This window comes from Doryrhamphus excisus, chromosome 23 (genome assembly GCF_030265055.1).
Source record: "Doryrhamphus excisus isolate RoL2022-K1 chromosome 23, RoL_Dexc_1.0, whole genome shotgun sequence".
Classification (NCBI taxonomy): domain Eukaryota; kingdom Metazoa; phylum Chordata; class Actinopteri; order Syngnathiformes; family Syngnathidae; genus Doryrhamphus; species Doryrhamphus excisus.
In genome coordinates, this window is record NC_080488.1 from 10,384,134 (window position 1) to 10,397,936 (window position 13,803).

General features: G+C 40.3%; 1 protein-coding gene across 1 annotated transcript; it reads left to right on the forward strand.

The window, feature by feature from the left end:
- Window positions 1-8,662: 8,662 nt before the first annotated feature.
- Window positions 8,663-13,227, forward strand: adrb2a (adrenoceptor beta 2, surface a). Its single transcript, XM_058063292.1, has 2 exons — window positions 8,663-8,814; window positions 9,066-13,227. Exon 2 carries the CDS (start codon window positions 9,066-9,068, stop codon window positions 10,314-10,316), a length of 1,251 nt encoding a protein of 416 aa, XP_057919275.1. The 5' UTR covers window positions 8,663-8,814; the 3' UTR covers window positions 10,317-13,227.
- The last annotated feature ends 576 nt before the right edge of the window (window positions 13,228-13,803 follow it).

The following is a 13,803-nucleotide window of genomic DNA, read 5'->3' on the forward strand; positions in this document are numbered from 1 at the left end:
TTTGTAATATGTTGCTCATAGAGCAACACCAAATTTAATTAAGCATAAATAGGTTGACAAAACACAGATGACAAATGTCCCAAAACATTATTGACAAAAGTGTTCCAGAGGTACAGCAGCTGAACGATAGTGTAAATATTCTGCAGAGGGTGGGGGGGTAACAAGGAGCAGGTTTCAATCAATCTGGACAATCACAAGAACAGGAAACGCACAAGGGCAAGAAGTGAAACAAGCATAAACACATGAGGACAGAGAAGTGAAACAGGAAATGGATACAACACGCAACATGTCTGAAAGCTCCTCGCAAAATCAGTTTGGATGAAAACATTATCTCGACTTTAGATGAACACATTCAATGCATCCATGTTACCCATAATGGAAAAAAACACAGATCAATACCGTTATCTTCTATAGGTTTAAGTTGAGTGGCCATTGTTGCTGATAATTGCAGTATACCATTGTATAACTGTGCCACAATTAGCCGTTTCAGCTATCTTGAAATTGCAGCATGCTGAGGTTGACGCTTGTCCACGTAGCTGCGTCAGCAAGTTGAGGGCCATCAGCTGCCGTGGGCTGTATTTATAGATGTTTGTCTCATTTATTTTCCTTTAACTCCAACCAGTCCATGGTGTTCCCCGCTTTTCACCCAAAGTCAGCTGGGATAGTCTCCAGCATACACCTGTGACCATAATGACGATCAGCTGTATAGGAAATGGATGGATAGACGGATTTTAAAAAAATCCTTACCGGAAGGATTTCATCCCCTTGTCCTCTCAGATCGTCATGCAAACGCACATGGAATCAATGACCCCTCTAGCATTCATTAACATTGAATTATCTTTATGTGTAATAATGGTAAGTAGGTTTAAAATGAAAACAACTATTCCAAAGTTTCCCCATCATGCATTGCAAGTGAGCAGTGCATTAGTGCCTGCGGGGTGCTGCAATGATATCAGCCACCCTCTGGACTCCGAGCTCCTCAGCTCCATCCATTTTCTATGCTGTTTGTCCTCCAATTAATTGCTTTGCCACCCTTCCATCCATTTCGCGGGGGTATGCTGGAGCTGTCTTCTATGGACTATTCGGAGTCACAAATGTTTTTGGAATGTGGGAGGAAACCAGAGTACCCGAAGAAAACCCATGAACTCACAGGAAGAACTGACTCCTGACTGTGTGGGAAAACTCAAATCGGTACCTTTTCAGTGTTAAGTTACTGTGTGATGAGTTTAGTGTTCTGTTAAGATGACATTGTGATTCAGACTGTTATTGTGATTGACTAATGACCTCCTGCCATTCAATGGATTGACAAGCTTATAGAGTTTTTACATAGCTCATGATCGGCCCCCGTGGAATAAAAAGCTGCCTGATCTATACAGCCTCGTGCTTTCTACCATTTATCCGTTTCAGGATTGCAGGAAATTGCAGCCTACCTCAGCTGACTTTGAGTGAGAGGTGAGGTACACCCACCCCACACTTATAGACAAACCATTCACACTGCCAGTCAGTGCTGGGGAATTGACCCCATCCTTGCTGTACAAAAAGCCATGTGAACCACTACACAAATAGGGACCCTCTCCATTTCGTCACACAAAGAAAATATATATTTCTATGAAATGTTGTTAAATATGTAATGTTTAGTTAGGTTTGGAAATTATTATTATTCTATTATGCAATATCTTGTCTTTTAGAAAACAGTGTTTGGTTGGTGGACAATTTGTAGGCTTGAAAGAATGTGGTCCCTGAATGCTTTGTGTGTATCAGAACTAACACATAATGTGTGAATAGTTCTGACAGTGACACTGTTTTGATAAATGGTAGCACAAAAATGCACCGAATTCACCTCAACTAAGCAGGCGCATAATAAACATCCAACAGAATATCCAAATGTGTTTTCTTGCCTCACATGCCTCAAAATGCCGATGATAAATGTCCATAGAAACTATTCACACACACTGTGGGTGCTTACGTTCTATTTTATTTCCATTGTTCATGAAAGATATACAGGAGGTGCAATGTATCCCATTACACATTACTTCTCTTTTCAAAGAAATAATGGCTTTCCCAGCAGTGTATGACCAATTTCATACTTTGATGATAAAAGATATAGAGTCAGCTGGGACACTTATACAAGAATAGACATATTATACTTACCCTTTTGTTTTGATTGGTAGAACCTGCAGTTGAACAACAACTTTGTTGATATTTTTCAGAAGAAACAAAGACTCATAGTGATTATTTCAACACATGTTTTGTGACAAAGTCTAATGTGTTTTTCACTTTCTATTTTGAATGTTTGTTTCTTTCGGCTTTTTACTGATTACAGAGTCGCCACAGCGGATCTTTTTGATCTGCATACTGATTTTGGCTGGAGACCTTAATATTCCGGATGCCCTTTCTGACGAATACTTGGTGATGATGCTTACTTGTGGAGATTCAAACCTGAGGCATCCGCTCCAATGCTGTGCATAATAAATACCAATATTTTACATGTGTGCGTATGTGCCTTAGTGAGACGAACTAACCAACTTCAGTTTAAATTGTACAGATTATTATTATTATTAGGGGTCTCAAACTCAACTTACGCGGGTCTGCATCAAGTATTCACTTACTTGACTTACTTGTCAGCAAACACCACCGGAAGCAACTCCGAGTCTCAGCCACAGGTGATAAAAAATTAATAGTGTTGCACTCCTGAGTTGTCCAGAAGATGCTCAGAGGTACTTCAGCTTGCTTGTTGCTCTTTATTTGGGCAAGCAGTAGCCACAAGTGAGCTCCCGATGAGCGTGTCGACACGTTGGAAACAGCAGGAGGTCATTACTCAACATGACAGTTTGACTCGTGATAGCATATAAGAAATAACGTTGGTGCATCACACCGCAACTTAAAGCAAAACTGCAATTTTTTGCACATCAGCCACAATCTTTATGCGACACATGAAAACGTCTTTCTCTTTTCTGTGCGTCCTAAAGATATAAAACAGATAAAAGATAACACATAAAACAGATGGCTGCAACTTTGAAACCCCTTTTTGTGAGGCTGCTTAGCAGTCACACTCACACAGAAAATTCCTCTTCAGTGCCGAACCAACTCATGTCTGAAGCGTTCAAAAACAATACAAGCTGCTCCGTAGCAATGTGATGGTGATAAACAAAAGCAGTCACTTTGTAGACTTAGTGGAATATCTAATTTTTATCTTTGAATCACTTTGGTTGCGGTTCAAGGGTGGCTAAGAACAGAAGGGAGCTGTTAAGAGATTCTTCCTTAAGTGGCAAAGTCAAGCCATTCTTGTTTACCCGTAAATCACCGTTGGAGGAGGGTCGGCGGCATTCCCAGTTGCTTGGGTCATGCTGAGTTGCACACTCTTGGAAATAGAGAACATGGAAAAAAACAAATCTTTTCTCTCCTGTGGCATTTTGGAATAAAAGCAAAGTCTATGATGCTGTAGATGAATCTAATACAAGATAGGGGCAGTAAACTATGTGTAGTCTACATAGCTATTGTTGTATGCTCATGTTCTTTTATGGTCATCTTCTCAGGGTGCAACTCTCCCACTAATAGTCACTGCTATTATTTTTCACATAAATTTGAATTTATGGGCGGCTGCTGATTCTGATATGTCTTTTCGGGAGGTTAAAAAAGGTAGCTGTTTATTTATTTATATTTCCATTTACTAGATCAGCACCAACAGACAGCCCCCACTGGCCTTCAAATGAGACAACACAACAGGAATTGAAATGAACATTGGAATGAACCCAAGAGAATAAACATCATTCCATGCCAGAGACGCTTATTTAACTTTTAGCATTACGAACATTTGTTTACTTATTTGTCATAATGGCTGAATTAATTGTGTTGCCACTCACATTTTTTTTTTGCTGATTGAACAGATTTACACCCCCTCCCAAGGCCAATGATGCTTAATGTTCTTCCCACAGGATGAAAAGGGTAGCCATTCAGCGTCCGTCTAAGTCAATTCATTTGGACATTAAATAAAGTTGTCAGGATAAAGGCCACATTCTTATTAAATAGACAGGTTGTAACACTAGGTCAATCACAGCAGTCACCCTTTAACCTTTTCAAAGCCAATGATAAGTCTAATACGAGCTCGGGGTCCAGATCAATAAGACCTACGGAAGTGAGTCCCATGAGACAAACCATTTGTCTGCCAAGCGTAGATAGAGGCCAAACATGTTACTGTACCCCAGTATGGACAATACCAACTTTCTGGGAATTCATGTCACATGTATGTAGTGTAAAACATGCATATTAAATGGCAAAATATTATAATGATACATTGTCCCTACTGGAGTTCTTCCGACAACTCCATGGCTTCAAATCCCGTTTTTCATACGGCGGTCTGCACATGTTAAAAATTGTGCAAGCAATCATAGTAGCAGTAGTAGCAGTTACACACCCACTAATAATAATACATGCAATTTTTTACTTTGCTCATGCAATTTAAGATCCCTATTAGTGATCTTAGTAGAGCAGCCCATAATGTTCTGTAAAGCTCTGTAACGTGATATCATGATTCAACTCTCATCCAACAACAGTGACCTCTGACCTCACAAACGTTCTCCTGGATGAAAAAGGCAATAAAAAAACACCCTCAAATTTCCACTGCAAAGCTGTTTAAACTGCAAATGGTGTGCAATGATTCCATTACATAATCATTGTCTATAAGATTCCATGGGATTGTTTAATAATTTTACAAGCACCAGCTCAAGTGTGTGTCAGGGCAAAATGTGAGAACCGTCACTCACAGCTAGGCTTACTTCAAAAAATGATCACATAGGATCTGCACCGTTCATTCCCATTGGCTGTCCCTCCATTTGAGCAGAAGTTCCAGTGTGAAACAAACCATTTCACATTAAAAGTCGCTAACCATACGGTCGAGTGTTTTGGAAACAGTTTCAAATTTGCAACTCCAGCTGTTGCGCTTTGTGTCGAACTGAATTTGCCATTTACAATTTTATTCATCACATTAAATTTAATGAAGGCAAACAGTTTTGCCCAAAATAAGTGGGGATTTTATCACCCAATTACACAAGAAGAACTGAATCAACCAATTTAACCTCAACAGTGTTGCATATTTCAGAGTGTTTTTCTTTTGTACCGCAGCATTGCAAACATGGGATTTTGGTGCGCTGATGGTCATACACCAATTTTCACGGATCAGGAGAACAGTCCCTCGGGGGTCCTGGCAATCGAATCGATTAACGGTTTTTGCTGTGGATAAACCCCAAGCGGAAGGCGTTTGTTGGGAGAACTTAAATAAGAAACCGATTGGCACTGAGATGAAATGGAGTTTAACTGAATAGTCAACTACACATATATTTTAATACAAAGATTTTTGAGTGTACAAGTTGAATACACATGCATGTTGTTTTCAGTTAATTATTCAGTCTATATGTGAGTCCCTATGTTGGAAACAAGGCAATTCTGGCATTTGATTAGCCTTACTTTTCTCAGAAAATAACTGATTTTATTTGTGACATATTAAAACAAATGCTCAATTTAGTCCCTTTCACATGATTTGTTTTTCCACTGGAGGCAGAATGAGCCAGAATGTAAACTGAATGAACATTCCTTGTTTATTCCTGGATATTGAAGTGCATTCTAAAAATTCTGACTGCATTTTGACTGCATTCCAAATATTCAGGCCCATTTTTGCAGCTGATCCGAATGTTTTGCTCATGTTAAAAACTTCCGAGGTGCATTTGAGGAAGAAAAATATTGAATATTCTTAAAGTATTCGGTACTCGGACTGCATTCTAAATATTCTTACAGTATTCCAACAGCATTCCAAACTTTCTGATTGCAATGGAGGATGAACCGAAAAGACAAGCCACCTCAGATCTTGCCAGAATGTCTCCAAATGTTCCTCTAATTAGCCGGAAGGCAGCTTGAATGCATCGTAATTGCACCTTGAATGCAGTCAAAATGTCCCAACCTCGCTTGACATTAAAGTGTTGCCGCTATCGCATCCCGTCAAGGTGAGGAACTCCACCACCAGCCGCCGGCGTGTACGGAGCACCAGAAGCCCCGAAAGAGCCAGCTCCTATTCCTGATGATGCTGATCGAATGGGACTCAAAGGGCATTTGAAGTGCTTTCTAAATACTGTGACTGCATTCTAACAGTACTTTTAATATTCATTCTGTCTTCTGACTCCATTCCAACTCCATACTGATTTTCAGTATCAATATAAAGCGAAGCTATTGTATTTATACTGTGAAAGCAATCAACATGTATGAGAACAAGTGAGGGTTTTCTTTTAGGTCCTAACAAATCCTCTCATTTCCCTAAAGAAATAATAGCTCCAGGTATTGTTCTTCATGCATTACAGGAACAACCTAGCAGGGGGAGGTGGGAGGTGAAGGTTGGGTCATCGGAGCGGTACCGCCACAACGAGAATTTGAATAAAGGAATTGTGCACAGCGCAGCGTGGAGTGCGACAGACATCTAGAAGTGTTCAAATGAAATGTTCAACGTCTTATTGGAAACAATCCTTCCCAATCCTTTTTTTTTTTTTCCTGCAAAAGTGCAGGGGCTCGGTGCACAAATGACAGGATGCACAAAGATAAATATCACCAACTGAGGAAACCAGTCATGATTAATCAACATGCAGACTCCGTTTGCAAAACAGGACATTTAACAGGAACTCAATTCACTTTACTTGTAAAGCATTTAGGTATTTACAAAGAGAACTCATAATTGTCAGTACTGTAATCCTTGTGTAGAATTCAGTAATCTACAAATTCCATTTTGATTGTGCACAAAGGAGTCCTTTGTTTTGGCAATAGGCGTTACTGCAAGATCACGCAAATGCATATGCTGTCATATTCTTGCTCATTTTGTAATGTTGGCACCAGATTAGAATGTCAGGGTTATTTAAAGATCCAATATTACTATTTTTCAACAATTTGAATTGTTTATTCAAAGCATTTTGCCCAGTTGATCCTGGAATTCAGGCTCCACAAGATGCTATATCCTTATTGACATACACACACACTGTAAGTTGTCGTCAATATAAGTGCCATATATGTGTTATATAGCACATAGAATAATGTAAGATTGAGCGAGGGAGAAGAAAAAGGTTACACAAGACTATCATAGTGATGTGAGCTGCAGCCTTAACATTACACAGCTCATGCAAGGTTAGCCTGCAGAAAAACAAAAATGATCCAGCTTAATTCCTCCGTGTCTGTAGGTGACTGATGGATAGATGACAGAGCTTCGGGCTTTATTTTCATTTATTTATTTTAAGCTGTCCGTTGTGAAGTGGTGGGTTTATCTAGCATGGTATGCATCAGAGGTGGTATCAAGTCCATGAGGAAGGAGGTTTTTTCTTCATAATGTTATGATAACCCGGAACTTCAAAGTGGTTCTTGTGTCATGTTTTTTCTCATGTTTGGTGGTCATAAACTGGCTCTATCGTCACTCTATCGTTATTGAAAAGTCAATGTTGAGGAATACTCAAGATTGATAGTTTAAATGACAAACATTCTTGTGATATTGTATACATTTTTTGGGGTGAAATGTTTAATATTGACAATATTGCCACTCCTTACCGACGTTTCCAGAAAAACGTATGACCAAAAAACAAGCTTGCGGGCCTTGGTGGACAAAGTTTGGACACCCCTGGCCTAATATGAGTTTTCAAGCAATTGAGAACTATAATGCAGTCAAGACGTGATCTTCATATAGTAGATCTTGAGATAATTTAGGGATTTATGAATCAAAGTGACTCTACGTGACTTGAAGCATGAATGTGTGGCAATGAGATGAGAACAAGATGGACTTGATTGGATCTCATTCTGCGTCACGGGTCATACGGTTCCCTCTGAGAGCTCATTGTGAGGTCGCCGAGTGAAGAACAGCGCCTGTGGCATCAGCACATGGAGTTTCTTGAAGTATCATCGATTCCCATGTGAGATTAGATCTTCATGCACACACACAGGGTTGATTTAGAAGGATCCTCGGGTGATACACTTGATCTAAATACCCTTGTTATTATTATCATGGGATCTCCCGATTTTTAAGACTTGTTTAATACAAATGTCTTGTTTTTTTTTTTGGACAATTAAGACATTCTGTTATCTAAATTTATTATATGACCACTTTGCAATAGATGCAATAGACGACCATATGTTTTGTCAGGAAATGTGCATTGGTGCATCTTAACAGCCAAATGATGCAACTCGCCACTTCAACAACATACGCATCCAATTTCACCCACAACTGTTTTTAAACTGATCCAGACTTGAAGTCACTGAATGCAGCGCTTTGCTGCAAACACATTATACGCATTGTACAGCGTGACCATAAAGTCTTTAAAATGACCATATTAATTTGCTTTATTTTAGTTTTAATTGCATAAAACAATTATAAATGCATATAAATTGAATTAACATACAGTATCTCATCAATTGTATTTTTTTTAAAGTGTAAAAAGACTTTGTGAAAATGTTTCAGCATCTCAGTGTGTTGGCAGCTTTTGTCTTATGCAGTCACAGCTGCAGAGACAATGTGTTCAAACTCTCTGGAGCTCTCAGCACCCAATGCTTTCTTGCTCCTCATTGGCTGAACCTCGGCCGTGATGTCATTGGTGCACGTTATAAGGGCTCTGACAAATAGCCTGAGAGACACATGAGAAGCAAAGCCGCTCAACTGAGGGGCAGAGTGAGTGAGACACCAGGAGAGTAAGAAAGACAGGGTAGTCAGACAGACATGTGAGTTTTAGCAAAAACAGCTTGAGCCGTGACTTTTTCTGCCGGGGAGGAAGGAAGGAAGGAAGGAAACCACCTGTGGAGGTTTGTATTTTTAATTTTGCTCAACTTGTTGAATGTGTTTTAAAGCTGAGGCTGACTGGAGCTTTGCAGGATTGAATTGAGATTTTTTTTGGCAACAGTTTGTTCAGTGGGTGTAATTTAACTACCAGCAGACGTGTGGGCGTGTTAAGTATTTAGTACTTAAGGCTTTTTTTCTTGCACATTTTGTTTGTACATGAGATATCCCGATCTCTTAAAGTAGTCTTAATTTAGTTGTGTTTGTTGGTCTTTAGATGGAAAGTCCAACCACCCCACCGTACCTCAATGCGAGCACAGATGTGTTCAACTCTTCATCAGAACCGACCAAAAATGAGAAGGCTTTCAGCGAGGCGACGATGATTCTTCTGGGCATGATCATGTCCTTGCTCATCCTGTGTATCGTTTTCGGCAACATCCTCGTCATAACGGCCATCGCCCGCTTCCAGCGTCTCCAAAATGTCACCAACTGCTTCATCACCTCTCTGGCTTGTGCCGACCTGGTCATGGGTCTGGTCGTGGTCCCCTTCGGTGCCTTTTATATCATCTTCAAGACCTGGCACTTTGGTAGTTTTTGGTGCGAGTTTTGGACGGCGACCGATGTTCTCTGTGTGACCGCCAGCATCGAGACCTTGTGCGTCATCGCTATTGATCGTTATTTGGCCATCACGTCGCCTTTCCGCTACCAGACCATGCTGACAAAATGCAAAGCTCGCATCGTGGTGGTGCTGGTGTGGGTCATCGCCGCCTTGATCTCCTTCCTGCCCATCCACATGAAGTGGTGGATCTCTGATGACAAGGAAGCGAAGGAGTGCATCGAGGATAGCAACTGCTGCGAGTTCTACACCAACATGGCTTATGCCATCACCTCCTCGATCATCTCCTTCTACATCCCCTTGATCATCATGGTATTTGTCTACAGCCGTGTTTTCCAGGAGGCTAAACGCCAACTTAAAAAGATCGACCAAAGCGTGGGACGATTTCACAACAGCGACAACATCAGATCTTTGGAGGCCAACAACGGGCGTGGGCACAGGAAGGTGAAATTTTGCCTGAGGGAACACAAAGCCCTAAAAACTTTGGGTATCATCATGGGGATCTTCACTCTGTCATGGCTTCCCTTCTTTCTGCTCAACGTGGTGGTGGCCATATGGAAAGTTGAAGACATTGACCTCACTTTTCGGATTCTCAACTGGGTAGGTTACGCAAACTCAGCCTTCAATCCGCTCATTTACTGCCGGAGCCCCGAGTTTAGATACGCCTTTAAGGAAATCCTCTGCCTCAAAAGGAACCACGTCTCCAAAGCGGGGCCTGTCAATGGATACATCTACAACAGACACAGCTGGCAGAGCGAGCAGCAGGGGCGGAGTAAAGGCAGCTCGGAAGACAGCGACGCCAACGAGGGCTGTCTGGAGAAAGCGGCGTCTGTCGGCAGCGTTGAGGAAAAAGCAGTGGACTCTAACGGGAACTGCAGCAAAGACCTCATAGCTGTATCAGCTGTACTTTAAACAATGACACTTTTGCCGAGAGGGCAACCTTTATGTTTACACTGCGGTCACGAACACGTTGACTTTAGCAGGTAAGACCAGTGCAGCAGCACAGTAGAGTCGCGGAATGCAACAGTATATTTATCACGTTACAAAAATACTGTTGGCACATTTTACTCATTCATTTTGTGCACGTCACATCTACCTCACCGCATCTTGAATGTGCGCTTGCCTTTCGATAACACCATCGCACAGACGCTGCTCACTTTCAACACACATGGATCTCAAAGCCTCGATGTGGTGGAGATTCATTAGATTGGACTACAGATTTGGTGGTGCTTCATTTGAATCGATACATTCCACAACAACGCAGTTATTATATTCAAACACAATAGCCGAACAACATGTTGGGCGTCATTCTTCTCAGCTGTATTATGAGGCCCCCGCTTGCCTGATCTGCCTTTTACAGCCTCCTTCATGGGAGGTTGTGTAGCAGATAGCGCCACTGATAAATAACAGTTATCTCGGTCTCACTGGCGCAAGCTGAACAACGCCTGGGGGTATTTTCTGTCGGCTGAATGATAAAAGCCTGTGCTTTTGTTGAGCAATTAACAATTCCATTATCAGAAGGAGAGGCTCGATGTAGGCTTTTTACCGATATCTGATGTATTAATAATACCCAGCACTTTATTACTAATACCGTTATTGGCAGCAACTCAAATATATGGACAATTGTAACACTTTTTGTGAAAATGCATAAAAATCAGGACAATCGTTTGTTTTATCACAGCCTTGAAGATTCAGCTGAAAAATGCCAATTAAATAAAAAATCACTTTAACTCAAAATGTTACATTTACATCACTATAACTGTGTGTATACATTGTTTTGTTTTACCGATATTGGCAGTAGCTCTTCCATCAAACTAAAACTAAAATAATAATAATAATTTGTATTTCTATGTGAGAAAATCATAGTGCAAAGTATGAATCCCTGGAACTAAAATAATATAATTAAAAACTGAAATGACAATCAGTAATACAATCACATCCACCAACGCTTATTATTAAGCTGCAGGTACGCCAGCTGTGAGTGACTCTGAGTGATTCTTCCTGAGGTGTGAGATTGGGTTAGAAGTATTCAAGGAAGACACATAACCCCCCCGTCCCCACCCCCCGTTTATTGCAAATGGCATATTTACAGTCCGAAGGTGAGAAATACGTACATGCTGAGCTATCAAGCTTGTCATCACTCATGCGTCAATATCATTGGATGGTCCTAATTACCAGCACTAATAAGGACGGTCTTTCCAAGTCTTTCAGCACCAACTTGCAAGTGTTGTTCATTGCATTCAGCGCACTGGTTCATTTGAATGTAAATGTTTGAAAGTACTGTTTACAATATGTGTAAAACACAATAATAATGTGAGGGTGAGAAGTGTGTTTAGGACTTATCGTATTCATGAAAAGAAGTGCACCTTTGTCACTTCATCCTGATGTTTCCCAGACATTCCTTCCCCTTAAATGGATGTCAGTGCTATCATGAAATAATCCAGAGGAGTGTCAGCGCAGTATCCCTGCCTTGGTGTGTCTGTCTATCAGGAAGTGGCTCAATCCAGCTGAGCCCAGCCCATTAAACAAGAGTAAATCCATTATCCCCAGTGCCTCCTCCCTTAAAACAACACTGTCATACAAAGTTCTCAGTTTGAATGTTGGCATCCCTTAAAAGACCAACGTTATATTAGTCATATATGGACAACTTTATGGGGACTGAATCTAACACTCCCGGGATAAATTGCGGACAGAACTTTGCTCATGGGTAACATGCTTTGAACACAATCAGTGTTCGTGTCCTGTGTTTTGTGGACGTAGCCTTTCCTCCTGACCCGATGACGCCATCAAAACTGTGAACTTTGTATCTCTATGCACTGTATGGCTCAGCACAGCACAGCACAGCACAGCGTAAGAAACCGACACGAGTATACTGCCTTTATACGTCAATGTTTGTGAAGTGAAAAAATAAGCTCTCCTATCATATTTTCCCCCTCCCTGTTTTTCTTTTTCATGGATTTATTGCAAAGTAAATGAAAGGGTTGAATGTCATTAAAAGAAACACTCTCCAGATGTATTTTCGCTGTACAGCAGAAAACAGGAAGGACTTATAGATTCCTGACTTCCTTTTTATTTATTTACACACAATTTTGTCTCTTAATCTGTCACTGTGGATTTCACTGTCACTTTTCAGTTTTGTACGGAACATGGCTGCCATGTCTGGGATGGATTTATAAACTGATTTAGTTGGCATGGTAAATCTGTGTCTGTGCTGATGTGCCCTTGCTGTTTCTTTTCAAAATAGTCATCTGATTAGTCCCATTGATGGGGGTTTTGAGCGATACTGGTCCCTCCTGGCGGCCCCCACTCTTATTTATTATTATTATTATTATTATTAGTGGTTCTGGCAACACAGTAATTCAAAAGAAAAGACGCCATGACAACATTCCAATACTTAATACAGTTAAGTGGCTGGGTTATGGTTACAGGTATGCTAAATATTATTGGATGTCTTGTGCCAAAAGAGGAGATATTAGTCCTCCATTACAGTTAAAGTTAAACCACATCATAAATGACTCAAGGGTAATGCTGTCCATATGTACTTTAATGATTATGTAATTTTGCATATAGACATTTGTGTTCCTGTTTGCAAAGACTGGGGGAATGTGTGTCGAATTGACGTGTCTGATAATTAATATTAAATATGCTTCAGCTATTATGTGAAAAGTGGTCTCTCTCGCAGCTGAATGTTTACTCGATGTCTTTCCTTCACGCACAAGTTTGTCGTGGGAAATAAGTCTGTTGCATCATGTGGTGTCCTGTGATATATTTATGAACACCTGGAGTTGTTGTATTGAAATAAATTATTTACTTGTTGCATGAACTGTCCTCATTTTGTGAACATTAAATTAAATTACACAACAATAAACTTGTGATGTTTTTAATGCTCCAGCACCCCCGCGACCCTCGTGATAATAAGCGGTAGAAAATGAATGAATGAAAAAAATATATAAAATGTGGTGTGATGTAAATATAAAATGGGTTGGAAATAAATTATTGTAAACAATGTTTCTTTCAGTGATGTAAGGAAGCAAAAGGAAAATAATCTGGATAATCATCAGCAAAAAAAATTTGCATGAGGACCATTCCACATATGACAGAATATGTCATCAACTTGTGTGGTATGACAGAATATGGACTGCACGGCATGGAAGGATGAAGTTATCGGGTCGGTGGTTTCTTTATCGTTTTATCTTTAAACGGTAATCTGTACAAACACTGACAAGACTGATGACTCAATGTCATGAAACCAGCATCAATCATTCTTTCAATTACAAAGAACCATGCCATTCTTTTTATTTTCATTATCATTCTATCTATTTGTCATTTTAACTGCCTGTTTGACAGTTTAGTCATGCAGTATGAGAGATCTGTCTGCCCTACTGATGGCAGTTTTGGC

Excerpts from the sequence above, each read along its gene's own strand:
- adrb2a (XM_058063292.1), top strand. The coding sequence starts at position 9,066 with ATGGAAAGTCCAACCACCCCACCGTACCTCAATGCGAGCACAGATGTG.